Here is a 23997-nt window from a genome sequence, read left to right as displayed (position 1 = left end):
GAAAACCGTCTATACTATCATCACACGATCATCACAGGAAAGCACCGTTCAGTTTCCCCCACTCTGCATTCGATCTTATCGTTTTTCTATTTAATCTTGTAGTTAGTATGTGGGGGGGAAACATATTTTCCATTTTCTTGATGACTGGGCTGAGGTATAATTTGGACAGAGAAAATATGCAGCATATCAGTTGGTGTTGATGCTCTGCACCCCCTACTTAAAAACAGTTCCAGCGTCCCTAGTGGTGGTGACTAGTCAGCCATTCATTTTTCCATAGACCATTCCATTGATTTATTTTAATCTGGTTTTCCCCCTTCTTGTGTCCGAGTGTAAAGTTCGGGAGGAAGGGGGGGAGGAAGGGGGGGAGGGCCCCAGGTGCTTCAGTGCCCAGGGGCCCCTGGGGGTGTCAATCTGGCCTTGGCCATCGGCTCATACTACATCACAGTTGCTCGAGTGACATCACTGATGACATCACAACTGCCTGAGTGACATCACAGTTTAGCAATTGTGCACTGTGCCAACTTTTGCCAAATTATTATAGTATAAGATCACAGTTGCTTGAATGACATCACTGATGACATCACAACTGCCTGAGTGTTTAGCAGTTTAGCAATAGAGACACTGCAAAGCGCATCATCATACAAAAACCACGCCCAAAACAGGGGGAAACAAAAACTCCCCCCCAATCCTGGCGTTCTCCTATGTCACATCTTGCACACAAAGATCATATATACTGTATGGAAGATGAACACTCACTTCATTGACAGCAAGATCCACATTTTTCTTCTCGCCAATTTTCAATGGCTTACTTGTTTTGCTCAGGAGTACAACAAAAACTTTAATTGGCTACTTTTCTTTTACATTTGTTGTCTGCACAGCCCACCACACAACGGGCCCTATCTTCCGACAGGCGCTATCCCCTAATAGCGCTTGCGCACCTGTTTGCGCGTGCCTTAAGGCACGGAAGATAGCAGTCCGCCTTGCACCATCCGCCAGGTGTTCTGCCGAGCATCCCACCTCACGGGAGCATACTTGTAATGAGTTATACAGAAATGTAACTGTTTAGGAGGTACGGTGGTGTAGTGGTAAGCACTATCGCCTCACAGCTCAAAGGTTGTGGGTTCGATTCCCACCTGGGGACGAGGTGAACGCTGAAGGAATGCGTGCCCGTCCGCATGTCCTCGAGTGCCCACCGCCCGGGTGGGGTCGGCAAAAGGGCCTTTCTGTGTGGAGTTTGCATGTTCTCCCCGTGCCTCCCGGGGGTTTCCTTCATATAGGAACCCCCTTCACAAAAACATGCAATATCCTGGTTGCTAATGTGGTTCCCCCTCTGGTCGTTAAGGGCGCCTGTTCAGAGGGAGGGGAACTGTTGGGAATAGCGTGATCCTCCCACGTGCTATGTCCTACCGGTGAAGCTTCCTCTGTCAGGTGAAAAGAAGCGGCTGGCTGACTGCCCATGTCTCGGAGGAAGCATGGAGCCAGTCTCGGCTCTCCCCAGATCGGCAGAGGATGGAGTAGCAACCAGGATTGAGAAATCAAGTGAGCACTAATGGGGGATAAAATGGGATAAAAAATCGGGAAAAAAATATTAAAAAAAAAAGAAAGAAATGTAACTGTTTAAAAGTGATATAATTGTCTGGTAGACGTGACCTCCCTGATTTCTAAGTTAAAACAGCCCCAAAATATGTTGGGGATGCAATTCTCGGCACGGGATGCGGAAAGGTTCACGGCACCTGCGGTTCACAACTTGTACTCTAATAATAATAGTTTTGACATCAGTGTGACCTGTCAAAAATGAAACATACCAAAGGTTGTTCTTTCATGCTATCGTTAGCTAGTGCCTATCGGCATGAGCACACATACCTTGATTAGGAAATTACTGTATATTTCTATATATATAAAATAAAATAAAATCATTGTAACTCAATTAGTAACTTGTGTTACTTGACAGAGTCGCTGATATAACAGTATGATGGTACTAATGGTACTGTTGGTACTAAGTGTGTTTATTGGGTTATTGCTAAAGTAATGCATTACATGTAATATGTCACTTTAGCAATGAGTTACCTTCCACACTGGTAATTAGCCTAATCATGGTTCAGGAACTGAATCACAAAGTTCTTTATGTAAAACAAACAGTGGCTGCCTATCCTTCTAGAATGACGATAACACGGACTCCTAAAGTCTAAACATTACTAATATTATGGGTCTAAATAAACATGCTCCATTCTGGAAGCGAATTGATGTCCTTGATTCATTGATTAGTAAAGTCTGTCGTTACTCTGTGTAGCCCAGTGTTTGAGACAGGTGCATATCCCTAATCAGGGATGGAAGCTAATTGATAGCTACAGACAGATATCAGGTCGGACATAACACCAATCAGAAATCCTCCTATTTCATGATGAAAAAGGTGACTGTCACTTGAAGGCGACTAGTTTAGGACCCCTGATTAATTATTTGAGCTATTCTCATCTTTGTTTCGAAGTCTGAGAAGACTCTGGTAATTTTGGTGCACAGTGCCCTCATAGGCTGCAAAATCTACAACTGGGAACTGTAGGTACTTATTGTATGCCTATACAGAGGAAAACAATTCACTGCCAGGATAAGCCATGGATGACAGAGGAACTCAAAATGGTAATTAACCCATTGATACCTGATGCCGCATTTGTGGGTGTATCCCTTTAAGACCGCGAACCGGGTCTTAAAGGGATACACACACAAATGAGGGATATACACGCAAATGCTGCATCAGGTATCAATGGGTTAAGAGGAGGCAGAGGATCTTTGACAACAGTGGGAAAACAGGGAAATGGAACCAAGCTAGAAACACAGTGCAGAGACGGATCCGACATGCAAAGAAGAACTACTATGCAAATGAAATACAAGAGCTCAAAAAGAAGAAGCCCAAAGAGTGGTGGGACTATATCAATAAAGAGCTTGGGCGAAAAACATCTGGGGGGATGATTCATCTGGACAATATTGACAACATGGATGTTGCAGAGACCCTGAACAGGTTTTTTTCTGAAGCATGGACTGGAAATACCACTTATGCATGTTTCCCCCTCCCCAAACCAGTCAGTTTGGGTGAGTTACGCAGCACTGGACAGATGAAACGGTCTCTCCTAAGACTAAATCCTAGAAAAGCCAGTGGTCCAGATGCTCTCCCACCTTGGTTATAAAGCAATGTGCTGATGATCTGGCACCAGTTGTCACACATCTAGTGAATTGCTCGTATCAACTGGGAGTTGTACCTAATGAATGGAAGGCTGCAAACATCTGCCCTGTCCCAAAAGTCCCAAACCCAAGACAGATAGGCGACTGGAGGCCAATTTCCCTAATCTCATGTCTTGGAAAGGTCCAGGAGAAATGTGTGCTTAAAAAGCTCATGCCAACAGCCCTGAAAGAATGCAAGAATCAGCATGCATATTTACCAGGACATAGCACAACAAATGCTCTTGTTGAAGCCACCCACACCTGGCTTACTCAGACAGACTCTTGCAATGCACCAATGGTCCGGATACTGCTGGCTGATATGTCAAAGGCTTTTTTCCTACAGCACCTGGCTGCACTAGATCTATGTACTGTACACAGCTCCTCACCTGGCTCCATAGCTATACAACAGGGAGAAGACAGAGAGTTGTGGCTAATAGCATAGCACATGGAAAGATATTACATCTGGGGTTCCACAAGGGGGCGTCATTTCACCGTACCTGTTCCTGTTATATATGTCCATCCGATCAGTCCTGTTCGATGATACACTTGATATAGGGTATGCTGACGATATAGGGCTGTTCCGTGTCATTACACTCTCTGACATAGGAACTGATACATCAATGGCAGGTGAAGCAAAGCGGCTTGAGGAATGGGCTGCAGCAAATAACATGCTTCTCAATGGCAACAAGTCAATGGAGCTGCTTCACTAAGGACCCTCCCCAGCCAGCCCCTCTAATCCTCAACGGCCAGCTAGGTTGTCCCTGTTGTCACAAGCACAAAATACCTGGGTTTCCATCTGGACAATCAGCTCAGTGGAGATGTTCACTGGGTTTCCACCTGGACAATCAGCTCAGTGGAGATGTTCACTGGGTTTCCACCTGGACAATCAGCTCAGGGGAGATGCTCACTGGGTTTCCACCTGGACAATCAGCTTAGTGGAGATGTTCACTGGGTTTCCACCTGGACAATCAGCTCAGTGGAGATGTTCACTGGGTTTCCACCTGGACAATCAGCTCAGTGGAGATGTTCACTGGGTTTCCACCTGGACAATCAGCTTAGTGGAGATGTTCACTGGGTTTCCACCTGGACAATCAGCTCAGTGGAGATGTTCACGTTGAGGAGGCTGTGAAAAAAGCCTCCAAGCGTCTGCATTTTCTCACTGTGATGGCAGGAAATTGGCTCCCTGTAGAAGACCTGGTCCATATCTATAACACACTGATCACACCATGTCTAGAATATGGGAGTGTACTGCCTGTGGGCTGTACGGCTAAACAACGAGCCACCATGGACAGGGTCCAGAAAAGGGCTGTCAAAATGATGAGGTTAAAGGACATATCTTTGCATCTACCTGATCTGCAGACAGGAAGAGAACAGGTCACTGTGAAGCTGATTCAGGACATCATGCACCAGCCTAACCACCCGCTCCACCACATCCTCCCTCCTAGTAAGGAAGAGAGGACTGGCCGTGTTCTGCACAAAGGCAATCAGTTGTCTTTGCCAAAAACCAGAACAAATAGACTGAGAAACTTCACCATCTCTGGCCTCTCTCTTGGCCTTCTGTTAAGTAGGCTACTCTTAACTTCTCTCTTTGTTTTTCTGATGTCATCATTATCTCACTTCTCATGAGTGTAAAAACAGGCTGAATGTCAGGTGAACACAGTAGCCTAAACCTCCTCCTTCAGTAGGCTAGACCAGAGGTTCTCAAATGTTTTTCAGCCAAGGACCCCTTACAAGATAGAAAATATACCGGGGACCCCCTCATTTGTGATTTTGGGCTAAGCTTAATTGTTTCCACGGTAATGTGCTTGACTTTTAAATTGATAGGTTTGTTAGATTAGAATGTAATCCATGAACCATTTTTAGATTAAAAACATAAAATATTTTCATTGAATGAAGCTTTTCCAAACAGAAAAGAAAAATCAGTTTTTATTTTTATTTTCCTGAAAACTTTTCACAGACCCCCTGGCAAAGTGCCACGGACCCCTGGGGGTCCCCGGACCCCCATTTGAGAACCACTGGGCCAGACAACTGACTCAGAGATTTGACAGTAAAAACAATAATAATGTTGTAAACACTCACCCTGCCTCAGCCGTTTGCCTCCTGCTCTGCTGCCCGTGTCTAAAATAGAGTCTGTCTGAGGTGAACTACTACCTTTCACAGTTTACTCCGCCTCTAATTGTTCTGCAATTTGGGTGGTGGAGACAGAGTGAGAGAGAGATTACCTGTTTTTCTCGTGTTTCCAGTCAGACCTCAATCAGAATCAATGTATTCTGGCAATATGTGCAGCATATAAATTGGCAAAAAAATAACTGAATTCTTTACCTAAGGGTGAGGCGTTTGTCAGGGCTGTAACCTTAGCCCTGCACTCTTCAACATTCTACATTAATTAATTGGCTATACAAAACTCCTCTGTCCCCGGTGTAAGTCTCCACAATCAGGTGGTGAAATGCCTACTCTTTGCAGATGACCTGGTTCTGCTGCCCCCCACAGCAGATGGCCTACAGCAGAGCCTGGATCTGTTAGAGCATTACTGTCAGGCCGGGCCCTGACAGTAAACCCCAAAAAGACCAAAATTATGATATTCTAAAAAATATCCAGATCTCAGGATGCTCGACCAAAGTTCTCAATTGGCACAAAACATGTAGAGTACTGCACACACTCAGAAGCGTCATGCCCATTGAAACTGAGGGGGCAGTTGCCCCCTCAGATTTTTTGAAAAAAAGAAATGAAGGGGGAAGTAAAATTCATGCTGTTAGTTATTATAGGTATAGTTTGCATAGCAAGTTAGTTGGCTATATTTGTACTACCATGCAGCTAAAGTTAGCATTGTAATGTTAGCCAGAGCTGTTATGGCAGTGAGCTGTTTTTACCACTACCACCACTGTCACAGGTAAATCCATTTGATGTCTCCAGGTCAAGATGCAGTTTTTTTAAATAATTTGCATTGTGGATACTGGATATAGTCTTTTTATGTGAATAACATTTTGGGTGAAGCAAGATTGAGCTATTTCAAGAAAAGTGGCAGCAGTGTAGAAGCTAGTGTGGAAGTGACTAAGCTAATAACCATAAAAGCACAATCACCGAAATCTCTAAATAAATATACAGTATTTACCGTAATGAGAAAAGGAGCAAAATATTGATGGTTAAAACTTAATCATGATATCACAACACTCTAATCCCAATGATAATTTAAAATGAGATATTATAAATCTGGCCAACATTTTAGAAATAGCTAAATGGACGATTGATAGATAAATCAATCAATCATGAGTGGATTCAGCACACTTTATCTGGGCAGACTGATTGAATCATTGCAGATCTATTCAGACCTTAGGTCGCCACCAAAACTTTTCTGCTGGGGACCTTTGGTCGCTGCCGAATGTTTATCTCTAAATACATATACAGTATTTACCCTAATGAGAAAAGGAGCAAAATATTGATGGTTAAAACCGAATAATGATATCACAACACTCTAATCCCTCTAAACTCTAATAAAAAAATTATAATTTAAAATGAGATCTTCCTCTAAATCTGGCTTCAAATGGCAAACATTTTAGAAATAGCTAAATGGACTGATTCAATCATGAGTGGATTCAGCACACTTTATCTGGGCAGACTGATTGAATCATTGCAGATCTATTCAGACCTTCGGTCGCCACTGACATTTTTTAGCCGGGGACCTTTGGTCGCCACCGAATGTCGCCCCCTCAGAATTTTGGTTTGCATGACGCCCCTGCACACACTACACCTATCTAGGATTAAAACTAAGTTCAACTGGACATTTTAATGATGCAGTTCATGAGCTGAGAGAGAACGCACGGCGGGCTTTCTATGCCATAAAGAAAAATATACAAACAGAAATACCAATTTGAGTTTGGCTCAAATGAATTGGGTGTGTTATTGCACTCTATGGCAGTGAGGTGTGGGGTCCACTTACAAAACAAGACTTTACCCAATGGGATAAACAGCCCATTGAGACCCTGCATGCAGAGCTCTGGACATGCTCCTTCATGTCCAGAGGAAAGCCACAAACAATGCATGCAGGGCAATTAGGCCAATACCCACTAATACAAAAAAGACAAAAAAGAGCAATTAAATTTGGGACACACCTAAAACGAAGTGACCCCCTCTCATATCATTACCAAGCCCTGCAATGCCAAGAGCTGAGCAATAGAAGTACCTTACCCAACTGATCCTGAGGCTGAGTCCACAAACCTGCTCTCTTAACACAGCCCAGGAACAGAACACATCACCAATCAGACTCAATCAAATGACAAAACAGTTCAAACTGAACTAAGCTATTGGCAAACACACACAAAAGCACAGAGCAAAATGCAAAGCCTTTGCAGTCATTGCACCCTCAGTGAACCTGAGACAGAGCTACACTTTCTCACCAAATGTGACAAAATATAAACACGTTAGAGAAGCACATTTTAAAAGATTTGAATTCATAACAAAAGGTTTGCTTAACCTATTAGACACAGAACAACTACCAGTCCTACTAGGGGAGGACTCAAAGAGCTGTGCGTTAGCAGCAGTTGCTGCCTGCCATAGACTGAGGGACAGTGAGTGACAGTCACCTGACACACGTTTTATATCTGACAACAGACCATCTTGCTATCCTTTCTCTTTTATTGCTGCTATAGCCTTTATGACAACAGATCATTTGTCTTGTAGTTTCTTTGCTATTCAAAGTTTGTTATTTGATGTTGCTGCTCTGTCCGACAACAGATCATTCATTTGCCTTGTAGTATGTTTGATATAGTAAGTTTTCAAATTAATGTTTGGCTCTTCATGTCTAAACGCTTGCTTTGGCAATATGTACAGTGTTACGTCATGCCAATGAAGCCATTTGAATTGAATTGAATTGAGAGAATGTTTCTACATAGCCTATAGGCCGACACACACTCTGTCTCTCCCCTCTCTCTGTCTCTCCCCCTTGCTTTGGCGTGGCATATGGCTTCGGCTTATGGTGTGAACGGCCACTTAGTACTAGCGGACCAAAGTGGACCCCCCTGTGAGATAGCCCCCCCCTGGTCTGGAACATGACATCATCACTGATGACATCACTGATGACATCATCACTGAACTTATTAGCCTCAGCCAAGAAGGATTTCATCACTGATGACATCATTACTGATGACATCACATCATTAGGTAATTAGGGCAATCATCTAATAAAGAAATCTGCTCCGTCACCCGCTGAAAGTTTCAGCCCGATCGCACGTAAAACAGCATTGCTGTGGCCGGCCGAAATTCTGCTCACACACACACGGACGCTGCTCCAAAAGATCCAAACAGCAGGGAATAAGAAAGCTCCCCACAACCTCCCTAAACCTCCTCTTGTGTAATTCAAGATCTTTGGTAAATAAAAGGGATGAATATGAAATCATGTTAAGATCTACCGGGGCTGAGATTGGATGTGTGACAGAAACGTGGGCCCATGAGAATATTCCAAATGAGTCCCTAACCATTGAGGGTTATCACATGTTTAGAAAGGACAGAAACCCTGGACTTCATATGAGAGGGGGAGGTGTAGCCATTTATTTTGAAAATGGTATACACACAAAAAGACGACTAGACCTTGAGAGCGATGAGTTGGAATGTCTCTGGATTCAGCTGCGCCCGAAAAGACTCCCAAGATCAGTCTCTACTATTGTAGTGGTAGTACTGTATCATCCACCATGGGCTAATGACAAGAGGACGCAAGGAGATGTCATTGATTATCTCATAAATAGCATGGACTCTATTCAATGAAGATCACCTGAGGCAGGCATCATTCTCTGTGGAGACTTCAACCATCTTCCTACAAAATCTCTCATTAACTCCCACTCAAATTTTAAACAAATTGTCAAAAACAAGACTCATGGAGATGCCACTCTTGATCTGATCATCACTAACTTGAGCACCAGCTATCTTCTTTTTTTCTCGGCGGGGCCCTCCCAGGGGCCCTGCACACACACACTCACTCTCTCTCTCTCTCTCACACACACACACACACACACACACACACACACACACACACACACACACACACACACACACACACACACAGATATGTGAAGCACTTTGTGTGCCTTGAAAAGCTTGATATAATTCAAATCAATGATTAATGTCATCAATATATATGATGACATTAAGGAAGTGTGGGGGGCAGTAGTGTAAACACAGTGCATCGCTGTCCGTACTGCCCCCCACACTTCCTGAATGGTATTGCATTAAGGACTTTTTGATGTAAAAGACGTGAAAGTGGATTTTACGCAACAAGATGGAAGCGGTGTCATCTGTCGCTATCTAGAAGAAGATGTTGCGCATCGGATAGGGTCTTCACTTCAGGCTTCTGGCTCAGGTAAATCATCTTTTAAGACGTAGCCACGAGAGCGGAAAGCTGGTCTATGGGGAAATGTTAAGTGGGTCCCCGGGCGCTAACGAGCGAGAAGCGCCCGGCTAGCAGGGTAAGGTTTGGCTATATGCTTTCAACTTAAACAGAGCAGCAGAGCAACGTTAGCTGTGTGGATACCCAACATCCAGGATCCTCTCACTGATTTTCACTTTTAAAGCATTTAATGACATATCCCAGTGTGCACACTAAGAGGCCATTTACACCTGGCGTTAACATACATTTTCTGCAATCTGATTGCAATCAGATTGCAGAAATGGTTGTCCTCTCAATCCGCATACAGTTGCTGTATCCAGATTGAGAGGACACATTGCATTTACACTTGTGTTCAATGTGTACACAATGCATCCCTGACCACCTCCGGAGGTGGTTTGGCCGATCAGATTGCAATCCTTCTTCAATGTGTTTTGGGGGTGTTTACACCTGTACTTCCAAGTGATAAAACACAATCTGATTGGAATCTGATCACAGAAAACGCATGTTAGCGCCAGGTGTAAATGGCCTCTATATGTCACTAATCAGTAACGTGAACGTTCACAATCACGACCTGTCAATTCAAGGACATTTCCCACCACATCAGCAGCATTACATCACGTTATGCAAACAACAGATGACTAAATAAATGGTTAATGATCATTCAATGGCAACAATAGCCAATGAGCAGCATTGAGTCATTCTGGCAAGAAATGCATTGTGCATCATGAGAACGTGCTTTAATTGAATTAAACTAAATTGTAATGTACCAGAGATGAATGAAATCATATACATGCTATACTATTTGATTGTGCCCTTAAAATTCTTTATGTGCTCCTACCTTTTTCAACTTAGGAGCATAACGTGTTAAAGAAGTGATATTCAACCGGAGTCTCTAAGTCTAGAGCCACATGCGGCTCCTTTTTTTTACTGTTTTAAGTCCTACTTAATTAAACAGGATAAAAAATAAAGGTATGAAAGGGAATGTTTTGGTTTGTGGCTCTTGCAAATATTGTTTTAGTCAATGTGGCTCCTGAGTAGGGCCACTGTGTCAAAGTGATAATCACACCACAGAAACCCAGTTCATGAATACTGCAATACTTACAAAGCAAAGCCCATCAATGGGCCATAGGCTCAATCCCCATTGTGTTAACTCAGTGATAGAAAGTGACTTAACGTACATTTATTTACATGCAAATCTAATAAGGTTTTACTTTAAGAAATTCCCCAAAATGTAGGCTATACAAAATGACAAAAAGGTGGTTGGTGCATGTTGTGCAACCAATGTAAACCGTTAGTCTGGAGCTCTGTATATGCATAGAGAGTTCCCTGCATACCCAGCTACAGTATGGACCAGTGGAAAAGTTAGTCTGGAACCCTGGTTTGTGCTTTAATAATACTCTGAAATAAGCTATTACATTCCCGTTGTGCATATGATGTTTTTGGACCTGGCTCTGCAGCTCTGCACTCTGTTGACTGTTTTTTTTTAATGCCCAAAACGGATGTCCCTTTAATATAGCAGTGAAACTACATTAATTCTAGGGACAGTTTCCCCCCTATATCCTCATTCTAAAATCAATGTAAATCCACCTTTTAAAGCTGATAATAAAAACAATATTTTAATCAAAAACCATTTCATCTATTTTTTCCCTTTTCCTACATTTTCTCCCCAATTGTACTTGTTGGCCTATTTCCCCCTGCCCCACCCCATCTGCTGATCTAGGGAGAGCCGTAGACTAGCACCATGCTTCCTCCGACACATGCACAGTTGCAAGCCGCTTCTTTTCACCTGACAGCGGGGAGCTTCACCAGCAGGATGTAGCACATGGGAGGATCACGCTATTCCCACCAGTTCCCTTCTGCCCCGAACAGGTGCCCCGACCAACCAGAGGAGGCGCTAGTGCAGTGACTAGGACACATGCCCCTAACCTGGCTTCCCACCCGCAGACATGCACAGCCAATAACACGGGGTAACACAGGTGCGCAAACCCATTGCATATCTGTATTATGTCAAAAATATCAAGGAAAATAATTATTCATTTAATTGAAGTTTTTTTATAGTTTATTTATAGTTTGTATAGTTTATGTAATAAGCACATACTTCTGTTAGAGATGGTTACTGACTATTTTAACAAAAAAAGAATAGAAAAACAGTCATGTTACTGATGTGAATTAGAGCCATGCCTCTGCATAAACGCCATGTCTTTTCTGTAACAGCATTTATTACACATTTCAATCAGGATTCACGTCAACAGTTTTAAGGCAACAAAGTCAGGCAACTGGAAGCAACACAGATGGGCAACTTGAGAAATCAGATAGATCAAGTACGTTAGCAAGTGTGCTAATCTGTTAGCATTAGCAACAACACAGTGATGTTAGCTGACTATGGTTAGCTAGCTAACAAGCTGACATAAACACTAAGCCAATCAGATGGATCAGTGCTGAAATGATCAGTTGTCAGAAACAGACAGGAATTAACCGTCTGTTCAGTTCTGTTGAGATGGACAGTTAGACATTTAGAAGAAAGGACTTCCAACATGGCCATGACAGTAGAGCTGCAACGATTATTCGATTAGTTGTCAACTATTCAATTAATAATAATCGGCAACTATTTTGAGAATCAATTAATTGGTTTGAATATTTTTTTAAGAAAAAGGTCAACATTCTCTGTTTGCAGCTTGTTAAATGTGAATATTTTCTGGTTTCTTCACTCCTCCATGACCGTAAACTGAATATATCATTGGGTTGTGGACAAAACAAGACATTTGAGGACATCATCTTGGGCTTTGGGAAACACTGATCGACATTTCCCCCCATTTTATAGACCAAACTACTCATCGATCAATCGAAAAAACAATTATCAGATTAATCGACAATGAAAATAATCGTTAGGAGCATCCGTAGTTGACAGCTCACCTGGAAACTGTTCCCATGACAACCTGTCTCTCCATCTTCAACAGAAGCGGCTCACTGAGAACTGAAACAGCGCTCTGATCTGAGACTGCTGATGATGTCACTGTACGAAAGTGTTGATTTTTTTTTTTACGTTTACTTACATTAGCCTACCTACTGGCTACTGTAATTACTTGAATTAATTAGCACAAAATATAAAGTGTGTGTGGACTGGACAGGCGTTCATATCTTTGGCAGTGGTATACAAATTATACAATATTTGCAGCCCAGTCGGCAGAATAAAATGTTAGCATTGCACGTTTCTGGAAAGCATGGAAATGTACAATATGAAGATTTCGGAACCAAAATACGTTTCTTATCATGTTTCTATATAGGAGAATATTAACGTTATACACATGGGCCCTATCTTACACCCGGTGCAAGGGCCAGCGTTGTCATCGCTAGTTTCTAGCACTCAGAAATCTCCCTTTTTGTCTTTTAATGACCACTGGGTCACTGAAACACATCCATTGATGTTCTGACCCCGCAGTGTTGGGGAGTAGTGAACTACATAGTTTAACTACATTTTGCAGTAGCTTGCTGGTAGTTCAATTACATTCATATTTGCATAGTGAGCCAAGTAGTTAAACTGCTTTTTGGTCATTTTTGTGTAGTTTAACTACTCAAACTACAAACTACAATTTTGGGCAATAAAATTAAAGGAATATACATATTTATTTTATTTGACCATAACTGTTTAATCAGAACCCCCTTTGACAGGACTGCCTCTTTTTCTTTTCACTGCGATCGCTTTGAAGGCAGCATAGACTGTGAAGGCAGCGAGGATCCCACTAACGTTACTGTACTTCCTGACACAAAGCCAACGCTGCCTCTGATTGGCTTGCCCTGATATTCTTACCCTAACCTTAACCAATCCTAATCAAGTCTTTACTGTTTATTTGTCTGATCAAATAAAACCCAGAAACCAAGATTTGTTTACAACAAACATACAACATTAATAAATGTATTGGGTGTCAATAAACTCAATTGAGAGGCATTTGGTTTGCTGGCATTATTCTTTTTTGTAGGCTATCATATTTTATTTCATATATCACACATGTACATTGTCAATTGAATGTTTTTTTTACAAAGTAGTTTGAACAACTTTTTCTGCATAGCTTGTAGTTTCCTAAACTACATTTCTCACAGGGTAGCTTTGCTGTAGTTTCAACTACTTCCATGGTGAAGTAGTTGGTAGCTTCCTAACCTATGCTTTCAAAGTAGCTTCCCCAACACAGCTGACACAACTCGGGCTGCCCCCTCCAGGTCGATTGTTTGGTCGATGAGATTCACGTTGGTCGAGCAATCGCTGTTGTTAATAATTTTGTTAAAATCTCTTTTTTTTTTTTTCAGGCCATGCCAGGCCACAAACTTTCGTTCCAAGGCCAAGCATAAACAAACGGTAGCATCTTTTCATTTTGTTTTAACAGTAACAGTTTTGTCATAACAGTAATTTACAAATTCCCCAGTTACTGAATGGGCTGCACAAGATGTTTTGTGCAAGTGAAGTGAAGTTGCATTGTTCAAAAACTACCTAAGTACAGTAGTCCACACTCCACACACACATCCAGTTAAGGTGGACTGTAAGTAGAATGTAACAAACAGTTCAGTTTGTCAGGTGCATGCAACTATGACATGACTTTATGAAAGTTGTTGGTCTGTCTACTTGACAATGTTGCTGCAATAAAATAGTTGAAGTCAGATGTACAGACTGGAAAATTGTTCTTATATAAACCAGATGTTGACAAAGTTTTCCTTTGGGGACATCATTTGCAGTTGAAAAAGTAAGAAATCGCAATATATCGCAATATCGCAATATTCAATATATCGTAATATTCAATATATCGCAATATCGGCGATATCGCAATATCTCAATACTATCGTATCGTGACTCAAGTATCGTTTTAGTATCGTATCGTGGGCATCTGGTGATTCCCACAACTAGTAGTCAGTACACTGCACAAAATAAGAAAAAAAAAGTACACTGCAAAAAAACAAAAAAACTTTAGACCCCGTTTCGACCAATCGATTGGTCGGAGCTGTGGTCGATTTCTGGTCGACCAGGATAATCTTTGGTCAAGGGCAGCCCTAGACCCAACCCTGCTGACCCAACCCTGCTGACCCGGTGGGAATTAAAAGACAGAAAAGGGAGATTTTTGAGTGCTAGAAACTAGCGATGCACCAGGCATAAGATAGGACCCATGGAGTCTAACGACTGTCTCATGTTGAACTACATCGCTGGACACTAAGGGACTAGCGGTGGGACTGGTGGACACTAAGGGACTAGCGGTGGGACTGGTGGACCTAGCGTCCTCGTCTTGCAAGCGAGAGAGCGCCAGTTTGACTCCCGAGTGAGGCACATCGTGTTTTTACATTCAGTTTGAACCCCAACCCAAACCACAACCTTAACCAAGTGGCTGGTTTGCCTAAAACATAAGCAAAGAGGTTTGATTTGAATTTAATGTTGGAAAGGCGCTGAGCTTTTCAAATTTGTTTCAAATTGACGTTGAGATTGTAGGTATCCCTGGTTTTGAGGTCAATGTTCTACTCTGGCAATCGGGTTGAAAGTGTGTGCGTGCGTGCGTGTGGTCAGAAGATGGGCGTGGCCTCCAAGGGTTGGGCAGAAGATGGGTGTGGCATCCACGGCTTGGTCAGAAGATGGGCATGGCCTCCAGGGCCTGGACACGGGCGGCGAACATCAGAACGTGTCTCTGCACCTGGGAGCTGATCTCTGTCTGCGAGGCTCTTGGGTTCAAACGCACGAAATCTGCAATGCCCTGGACACACTCTCTCTGTGGGACGGACACACACATGCACACGCACACACGCACACACAGACACACACGCACACGCACACACACACACACACACACACACACACACACACACACACACACACAGAGACACACACACACACACACACACACACACACACACACACACACACACACACAGAGAGACACACACACACACAGAGAGACACACACACACAAACACACACACACACACACACACAGACACACACACACACACACACACACACACACACACACATAGAGGGAGAAAGTTATCCTCCAGGGCTTCCATACTCCATAAAACAGACCAACAGAGGTTGGATCAGTCCTAAAAACCATGACGTTCATTTTCACGTACAGTCCAGATTTTTACATGGACAGATGTAGCTACTACATCTGCAAACTCCACATGTAGTTTTAGCTCATCGCTAGATGCTGCTAACGTTAGATACCGATGATATATGTCACTAAAACTGGCGAGTGTGTGTGCCTGAGACAGAGACAGGCCTCGAATAAGGTGAAATTTCTCCTGATCTGTCCGTGTCAAAAATGCCATTTTAGTGTCAGAATGTTGAGAAGATATTAAAGGACGGCTTTTCCGTGGGGAATATGAATACATATTAAATCTCACGCCCCTAAGGTTTTCGAATCCGTTGAAATTTTTGAAATTGGTTGTTTACAGCCATAGATATCAAGAATCACTCACATTATTTCCATGTCGCTCTGACGCAAAATGCGTCAGAGCGACAAGTCCAGCCTTGCGGAAGTCGAGGACCTATGAACTACAATTGTTGTGAGCCATGGTCCCGCCTCTAGAGGTCCTCCACGCCCCTTCAGAGGTCTTGAACAAAAACAAAAAGGCAGCCATCTTTTTCAACCGCATAGCCTGCTGTAGCTAATATTAGCTTTCCATAGTTCCTTGCAAAGAGACCGATCTCGGGAACGGAAGCACAAACAGACACGGGACTGGCGGCATTGGAAAGCTCGTCAAATTTTACATCTAGTAGTAGGTGCGTTGAAGTAACGAAATCAACGCTGAGCAATGTACCCGTTTTTACACATTTTTACAGAAAATAGTTACAACATCAGATGTGCGTAACTCCTACGAAAATGCCTTAAAATGCATGACATTTTTTTTATGAAGACATCTCCCGACATATATACTTCGGTTTAAATTTGGTGCAATTTGGAGGCAATTTTATTTTCGATTTTTTCTTCTTCTCTATAATGTTTTATTGTCGAAGCCTTCTTCTTCTTCTTCTTTGAGTTTTATGGCGGTTGGCAAACATATATGTGCATTACCGCCACCTACTGGAGTTTGATATCAGCCAAATGCCTGAGGGGTGGGCATGGAAACGAAGGCCACGCGAGCCCAGTGCATTGTGGGAAATGTAGGATTTCGAGTCCCCGCACCCGCACCTCCCCCCACCACCCCCCCCCCCCCCCACACACACACACAGAGTGGATTTCGGTTGATATCTCTGGCAGTGAACCTCCAATTTCAAAAATTTCAACGGATTCGAAAACCTTAGGGGCGTGAGATTTAATATATATTCATATTCCCCACGGTAAAGCCATCCTTTAAGTGTGTATTCTTCAACGTAATACCTTATCTACTTGAAATGTACTGAAAAAATGGATATACATATGGATATATGTGACACAAAAATGTTTTTTTTTTTTGGGCTGGTAAGAAATATGCTTGGCGGGTAGATTTTTTTCCATCTCCCCGCCACTGGCCGGTGGGTCAAAAAGTTAATTTCGGGCCCTGCTTTTAACCCTAAACAGTCTTTGGTCTCCCCAGCTCTACTTCTTCCTGGACCGACGGCAGACTCAACGCTACAGTGACTCACTATCGCCTCTTTAGGTAGACGTGGTATTACAGGTGCCCCTCACACCACAGCCATACGGACATTTTCTCTGAAATGTTACTTACTTACAGATCTCCCTGAATATTGATCCCTGCTCCCATTCACACATGACCCCATGCAGGAGATGTTCCTGAACATTTCAGGGATGTGTGTGTGTGTGTGTGTGTGTGTGTGTGTGTGTGTGTGTGCATGTGCGTGCGTACGTGCGTGCGTGTGTGTGTACCTTGTACGCGTCGACACGGCTCTGTCCGGTCAGGCGATCCAGCAGCTCTCTGGCCAGCTGGACTCCAGTCACGACGGCCAGGCTGGTCCGGTCCGCATCGCTCTGAGAGCACAGCCAGCGCAGCAGTGCCACCTGCAGGACGGAGGAACACACAGCTCATTGCAGGCCTCTGACGTGAGTGTGTGTGGAGAGAGTCTCAGACAGAGTGAGTCCAAGTTGTACAATTGTCCCATGGTTGGACTCTGGTACACGACACATGAGTTTGATCAAAGTGCTGCTTCACTTCTGACTGTTGATGGAACAATATGTCCTCCATAACGTCACCAAGGTCACCAGCAGCAACAGCCACGAACTGGGACTGTGGAGCCAACATGGCTGACTGTGGCCTCTCTGTAGCTGTGTGTGTGTGTGTGTGTGTGTGTGTGTGTGCTGGTGCGTGCGCGCATGTGTAACCGAGGTGAATCAGCGCGGGTTCCTCGTGAGTCCCGAGTGGTAGCGAGTGGATTGGTTAAACTCACTCCCCAGGTATAAAGGCATGTCAATCAGCTCCGCCAAAGGGAGCTAGCTCTCTTGGCGTTGCGGTTAACATGTCGGACTCCCAAGCCCGAAGGTCGGCGGTTCGTATCCCACCCCTGGACCAGCCCTTAACATGGGTTGCTGCAAGTACCACCTACACAACGCCGTTACACACGCTAGGGCTGAACAATTAATCGACATCTTATCAGAGGCAAAATATTTGTTCAAGGGGAAATGTCTCTCAAAATACCTGATTTTAAATGAAATATTGTTGTGCTGCAGACATATTCTACAGGCTGTAGAGACATATGTGTTTGGTACAGATCCCCACAAAACTCACACCTTGATGATTTTAATATGTTTTTCAATGAAAATGAGAATGATGAGGGAAACATTGTTATTCCCTCTAATATCACAAATCATATCGGAAATGCACCATCAGTCGAAATAATCACAATTAGATCCCTCCCCCCAAATTTGTTCAGCCCTGTGTGTGTGTGTGTGTGTGTGAGAGAGAGAGAGAGAGAGAGAGAGAGAGAGAGAGAGAGAGAGAGAGAGAGAGAGAGAGAGAGAGAGAGATGTTACAGATGAAGACTTCCTGGGACGCTCTCTGTTTTAAAATGACATAAAAGGGATATATATTTTTTTTTTTAAATCTTGAAAATGCGCTTTCTTAGACTTGCCTTTCATGAGCAGTTTTGGATTATTTTCAGTCAATTTAATGTTTAATGTCACTTCTCATTTCTTTTTAAATGCTGATTTTACTTATACATTATTCCTTCTTTTAGTGTGTCGTGTTGTCTATTCTGCTTATTTTTTTATCTCAGTATAGTATACAGGAATCAGCGTGATGTCACAACAACAAATCCCCGGGGAAAAAAATCATCCGGAACCGCAGCAGTTATCTAGTATGAGTTGTGCCAAACAAACGTTAATATCTCAAAAACTATAGATGACATCGCTTATATTTTGACATTCTGAGTGAGAGCTATAGTAGCTCAAGAGTTTGATGTATAATATTATGCATGTCGTGTTAAAGCTGTGTGAACTGTCGCAGTTTTTAAAATGTACACCACACAGCCAGGGCTAGAGTGGAACATTCAAGGCAGCTTCATAGGGTCCTATTGCCGTTTCCACCTGGAAAAGCAGTTTGTTTACCAAAATGCTGCTCGGTGATCCCTCGTATTATCATTCTTGTTCTTTATTCCTTCCTGTAAAACACTTTGTACAGTCCGTCTTCCACAAACCGACCGTCATTAGTTTAATGCAAATTTCTTCATATTTTTCTAAAGGGATTTTATAGTACTACGATTCCTAGGCTCGGCCGCGTACGCTCGTATTCGCAGCTCGGCTGCTGTGTGCCCAATGAGACCAGCATCACTGATGATGTCACACTGGGATTTATGACATCCCTGATGATGTCACAGTGGGCTTTAAGACATCACAGTGGGACAGAGAAACAGACAGACAGAGCCCTAGCTCCCATTTCTATACTGATGATGATGATGATGATGATCCTGTAGTTACTTTAGTTAGTCCTCATTTGCTTCTGTATTATTTAAGTTTCATTGCCTTCTAGAACTGTGTCTTTCAGAAGGCTTGGAGAGATCAAGCTTAAGTCCTACGAGAATGATTACATCGTTTGAATGGAGGAAAAACACATTATTCTTATTCTTAATAATAGCCTACCTAATTACTATATCAACAGACCTGTCTCTTACTGTACCTAGCTTACCTAATGAACCTATTATTGATAAAGCAGGAAAACGGACATAGCCTACTGATACATTGATATAATGAGAAATGAAACTTCAAATCACGGAACAGTCTCTTAATGTGTAAGTGACCACTTTGTTTGTGTTTTTGTGTGTGTTTCGTTCTTTTGTTACCTGCTGAAATAACTGCTCGTTGGACATCTCTCCTCTGTGTGAGCCCGACATGCTGACTGCTGTCTGTCAACGACGACACACGCCAATAAACTACAAGACAAACTGAAACAAAGCTTCTGAGCGGCTCTTAACTCGTAAAACCAGGATTATAAATACAGTTTCCACTGAAATGTCACAAAAAGGATTATCGGACCGTCTGAACGTCTCTGACTCACTTCCTGTTTACGTCTCTTCTTTTCCTGGTTGTCTCGTTGTCTGCGTTGCCCTCTGCTGCCCCCCAGCGGCCCACACTGCGCATGACAGCGTGTTTGTGTGAAGAAATATGGTTGAATAAATATGAACTGAACGAACATGAAGGCAGATATCGTATGGATGAGAGGTTAAAGGTATATTGGACACAAATGACAAGAATAATAATAATAATAATAATCATCATCATAAACATTAATTAGGCTCCAACACCAATTACATAAGCCTACTTTTAATACTGCTATGATGTTTTAATATATGTGGCTGGGTGGCTCAGTGGTTAGCACTGTTGCCTCACAGCAAGAAGTTCCCAGGTTCGAACCCCGGTCCATCCCAGGTCCCTTCTGTGTGGAGTCCTCCCTGTGTCCGTGTGGGTTTGCTCCGGTTTCCTCCCACCATCAATACTCCTGTCAAAGAGGCTGCCCACTGCTCCTAGGTCTTAAGGCTACCTAGTTCTAGGAAGGTTCCGAATAGAGGATGGGTCAAACGCAGAGGATGAATTTCCACATGGGGACAATGAAGGATAACTTAACAGGAAATACATCACATTAAGAAAGTAAGACACTTTCAGTATACAGTTTCATTTATTTATTTTATTTTAATCAGGTGGAACTGACTAAACATGCTGGGTGTTTCTGTCCACCCAGCTCTGCTGAGGTACAAGAGGTTTAAACATGAGCATGGCATCAGAGAGGATATGACATCAGAGAGGATTTAAACATGTTGATCCACAGATAATCTCTCTGCTGTTCAGCACCGGGGAAACCAGTTCATCTGACTTTTACACAAACTCTTTGCACAGACGATAGATTTCAGTTTCCTGTTCAGTGTGAAGTGAACAGAACGGCTGCAGTCCTGTTCAAGACGTCAGAAGGCAGCAAATCAGATAAACTGTTCCCAAGTCGTATTTTACCATCTGAATGCTCAGTGTCATCTGATAGTAACATTGCCTCTACAGACTTTCCCATCGGACATGAATGCAGCCGTCACATAACGGGGTCGAGTTCAGCCCCAAAACGGTGTGCACCATTTTGCTACGGTTTCCAAGTTTAATGTCATGTTTCCTCGCATGTTTCAATGCACCACCGTTTCCGTTTAAATAACCAGAGATGTGAGCAAGTCAACTTTGCACGAGTCCCAAGAAGTCAGTCTCAAGTCTTGAGGCACAATTGTCTCAAATCAAGTCTCAAGTCTAAATGTAGAACAGCAAGTCAGAAGAAATCCAGAGTCCAGTGTCAATTTAATTTATCTTAAAGAAAATGAAATATCAAGGACTTTTCAATGTAATATGGTTTTAATAGGATAAAACTTATTAAGAGCATCATGAGTTTGATCTATATTCTATAATCAGTTTCAATAAATTCAATCATTCCAGACAAATTCAGAAAACAGAATTTAAATTCAGTCGTCTGCTGGAACAAATCTCATCATCACTTTCAATCTAAGTCATTCACACAAACACAAGATCTCAAATCAACACTTTGGAATCCTTTTCCAAGTCATCAAAGTACAAGTCAGAGTCAAGTCTCAAGTCACCAGAACCCAAGTCAAGTCTCAAGTCCTCTCTTCATGCATCTTGTCAAGTCTCAAACAATTCAAACTGTGCGTCAAGTCCACGTCACATCTCTCGAGTCCAAGTCCAGAACGCGTGTCTCGAGTCCCAGTCACTTGACTGGAGTCCTGGTCATGTGACTCCCCCCCCCCCCCATCCCCCAGGGGGTCAGCTCTGGTCTTTGGGCTTGGAGAAGGAGCCCAGCTGCTTGGTGTTGCGGTCCCTGAGCTGCTGCAGCTGCCTCTGTCCGCGGCGGTACAGATACTCGATGTGCATCACGTCCGTCTTCTTGATGCGAGCGTTCTCCCGGAACTCGTCTCGGATGCGCGGGATGAAGCCGGGCTTGGCATGGCCGGCGCGCAGGAACTGCCGGTACAGAGACAGGACCTGCAGCTGCAGCTTGCTGTGCCGCGCCATCTGCTGGCCGGAGGCCGAACTGCAGCGGGCAAATCTGACTCCCGCTGAGGGACTTGTTTTCAGAGCAGAGAAAAACGGATCGAGCACTACTAGGGTATCGTTTCAAAAATTACAATACCAGTACCCTTGAAGTGATACCGAGTACTTCATTCAATACCCTCCCTTTTTTTCTACTTCATTCGATATCTATCATGTTAGTTTGAACATTTTGGTGGAATCTTGGCACGCCGAACCGACAACTCCATCACATCGGAGACGTTTCAATACTACTTGGTTCTGGGTAATTATGGAGTACAGAGTACCGATATTCAGCCCTATGAAGCACTGAGCTGGCAATTAGTTTGTGGAACTGACAGAATGACGTGCAGCATGTGGCTGTGGCTAAATGCTGGAGCTGATAGAAAAACCCTGCTGCGTCAGAGGTTAAGATGAAATCATGTTGTTTGGAAGCTCAGTGGGCTTTTGTACAGGAACACAGCGGACCCTGAAGGCAGCAGACCCTGAAGGCAGCAGATGCTCCAGTTTGCTCAGTTCTTCTCTTTTGACCTTTTTTGCTTTTCTGTTTCTGTGATGTTTGGAATAAAAACAGCTGAGATCCCGTACTCTCTTCCTCCTCTGATGGTGTCTCGTGGAGGGACCACAGGCGTAGGAGGACCTGTGATTGGCTGATATACAGGAAGTCCTGTCCCGTGGATGTGTTCAGGCAACAAAACACTGATCCTGATCCTGGATCTGCTCTGCAGGGGAAAAACAAAGAGAGTTGAAATGCAGGGGTATCGTTTGGGAACATAGACCACATTCAGGCCATGTCTCGTCATAGCTAGGGGGTGGGGTGGGCGTGGAGGAAACCACCTAAAACTGTCACGACACCGCCTTTCTGCCATTTCCCCCCACGGCACTAAACGGAAATGACATATTGTGGGCGTTACCGCACAGACCGACTGATCCTGACGTCTGTCTCTTTGTCCAACACTTCATACCACAGAGATCTCTCTTCTTGATGAATAAATATAGTAACAGTATTATCAGTGATTTACACTGTGACTATGTAGTGGTGTAGCCTATTCTATATTCCAGCTACAGTCAGAAACATACGTCTCAAGCTGCTAGAGAAAAAGCAACAGACAGAAACACTGAACAGACAGCCTGTGACTGGGTTGAGGGATAAAACAGGTTACCTGCCTGTCGTTAACTGACTGCTCAGCTCCTCTCTCCTGGCTGTCAGTGGATAAATCCTCTTCTAAACGGAGGAAACATTACAGAGCTAGCTTGTGTTCCTTTCACACTTTAGCTAATAGCAGGCAGCATGCATGACCTACATCAACGTTATGACACGAGTGTAAAGTGTGAAATAATAAGACTTCCGGTCACATCCTTCAAAATAAACCCGTTATTGACGAATACGAAGAAACGTTAGGTATACGTTCAAGCTCTTAATTTGAAAATCCCGGACAGGACGTGACTCTGTCCTTCCTGCATGTTGCTTCAAGGTGTCAGATGTCAAAACAAAGCGTCGGATCAGACAGCTGGAGGCTCGCTGTTGTCGTGTTTCAGAAGGTCAGAGATATTGAAAACACACCCGGGAAGCTGGCTTCATTCTCTGCCTGCTGCCTCTCACTCACACTCCTAGGCTATCACCTTGTTGGCTAACAACACTGCTATGCCACTGAACTAATAGTCTCTGCTTGCCAGTTTCGCGCTGTACCCGAGAACTGAACTAGCTAGTAAAGGACATCACACCAGAGCTAACTAACTAGACAGTGAGCTGGTATGTCCAGCAAGCTAGCTAACTTTAGCACTACAACAGAAACTGTGTTTACTGGTGCTCTGGATCTAGCCTAGGTAAACCCAGCCACCACGTGACCTGCTCTCTCAGTTCCCAGTCACTATAGTGACTGAGAACAGGTCTGAGAGCAGGTCACGTGGGGGATGGGTTTACCCAGGCTA

At 43.5% G+C, this 23997-nt stretch overlaps 3 protein-coding genes across 3 annotated transcripts in view; 1 reads left to right on the top strand and 2 right to left on the bottom strand.

Annotated features, from left to right (window-relative positions):
- Positions 1-13824: 13824 nt before the first annotated feature.
- LOC310784081 (uncharacterized protein) lies at positions 13825-20039 on the bottom strand. The gene is made up of 3 exons (XM_083645057.1): positions 19833-20039; positions 17428-17559; positions 13825-15330 (listed from the first exon to the last, which is right to left on the bottom strand). Exons 1-3 carry the CDS (start codon positions 19881-19883, stop codon positions 15190-15192), a joined length of 324 nt encoding a protein of 107 aa, XP_083501183.1. The 5' UTR covers positions 19884-20039; the 3' UTR covers positions 13825-15189.
- A 1762-nt stretch (positions 20040-21801) lies between these two features.
- Positions 21802-23335, bottom strand: sdhaf1 (succinate dehydrogenase complex assembly factor 1; the record flags this gene model as incomplete). The annotated part of the gene is made up of 2 exons (XM_083645058.1): positions 23229-23335; positions 21802-22787 (listed from the first exon to the last, which is right to left on the bottom strand). The coding sequence occupies exon 2, from the start codon at positions 22048-22050 to the stop codon at positions 21802-21804; it is 249 nt and encodes an 82-aa protein (XP_083501184.1). The 5' UTR covers positions 22051-22787; positions 23229-23335.
- A 226-nt stretch (positions 23336-23561) lies between these two features.
- nudt18 (nudix (nucleoside diphosphate linked moiety X)-type motif 18) overlaps positions 23562-23997 on the top strand; it is a 16150-nt gene continuing 15714 nt past the window's right edge. The window contains exon 1 of the mRNA XM_083645048.1: positions 23562-23607. The gene's annotated coding sequence lies outside the window, so the exon portion shown is untranslated. The remainder of the gene's footprint in view (positions 23608-23997) is intronic.

This window comes from Poromitra crassiceps, assembly GCF_964638095.1.
Source record: "Poromitra crassiceps genome assembly, chromosome: 10".
NCBI classification, from domain to species: Eukaryota; Metazoa; Chordata; class Actinopteri; order Beryciformes; family Melamphaidae; genus Poromitra; species Poromitra crassiceps.
Note: the sequence above shows the minus strand (reverse complement) of the source record. Positions and strands in the feature narration are given on the sequence as shown.

Bases quoted from the DNA above. Each gene is read 5' to 3' on its own strand.
- LOC310784081 (XM_083645057.1), bottom strand. From the start codon at position 19,883: ATGTCGGGCTCACACAGAGGAGAGATGTCCAACGAGCAGTTATTTCAG. The intron at 17,560-19,832 runs GTAACAAAAGAA...TCCGTCCTGCAG, and splicing joins ACGAGCAGTTATTTCAGCAG to GTGGCACTGCTGCGCTGGCT. The intron at 15,331-17,427 runs GTACACACACAC...TCCGTCCCACAG, and splicing joins GCCGTGTCGACGCGTACAAG to AGAGAGTGTGTCCAGGGCAT.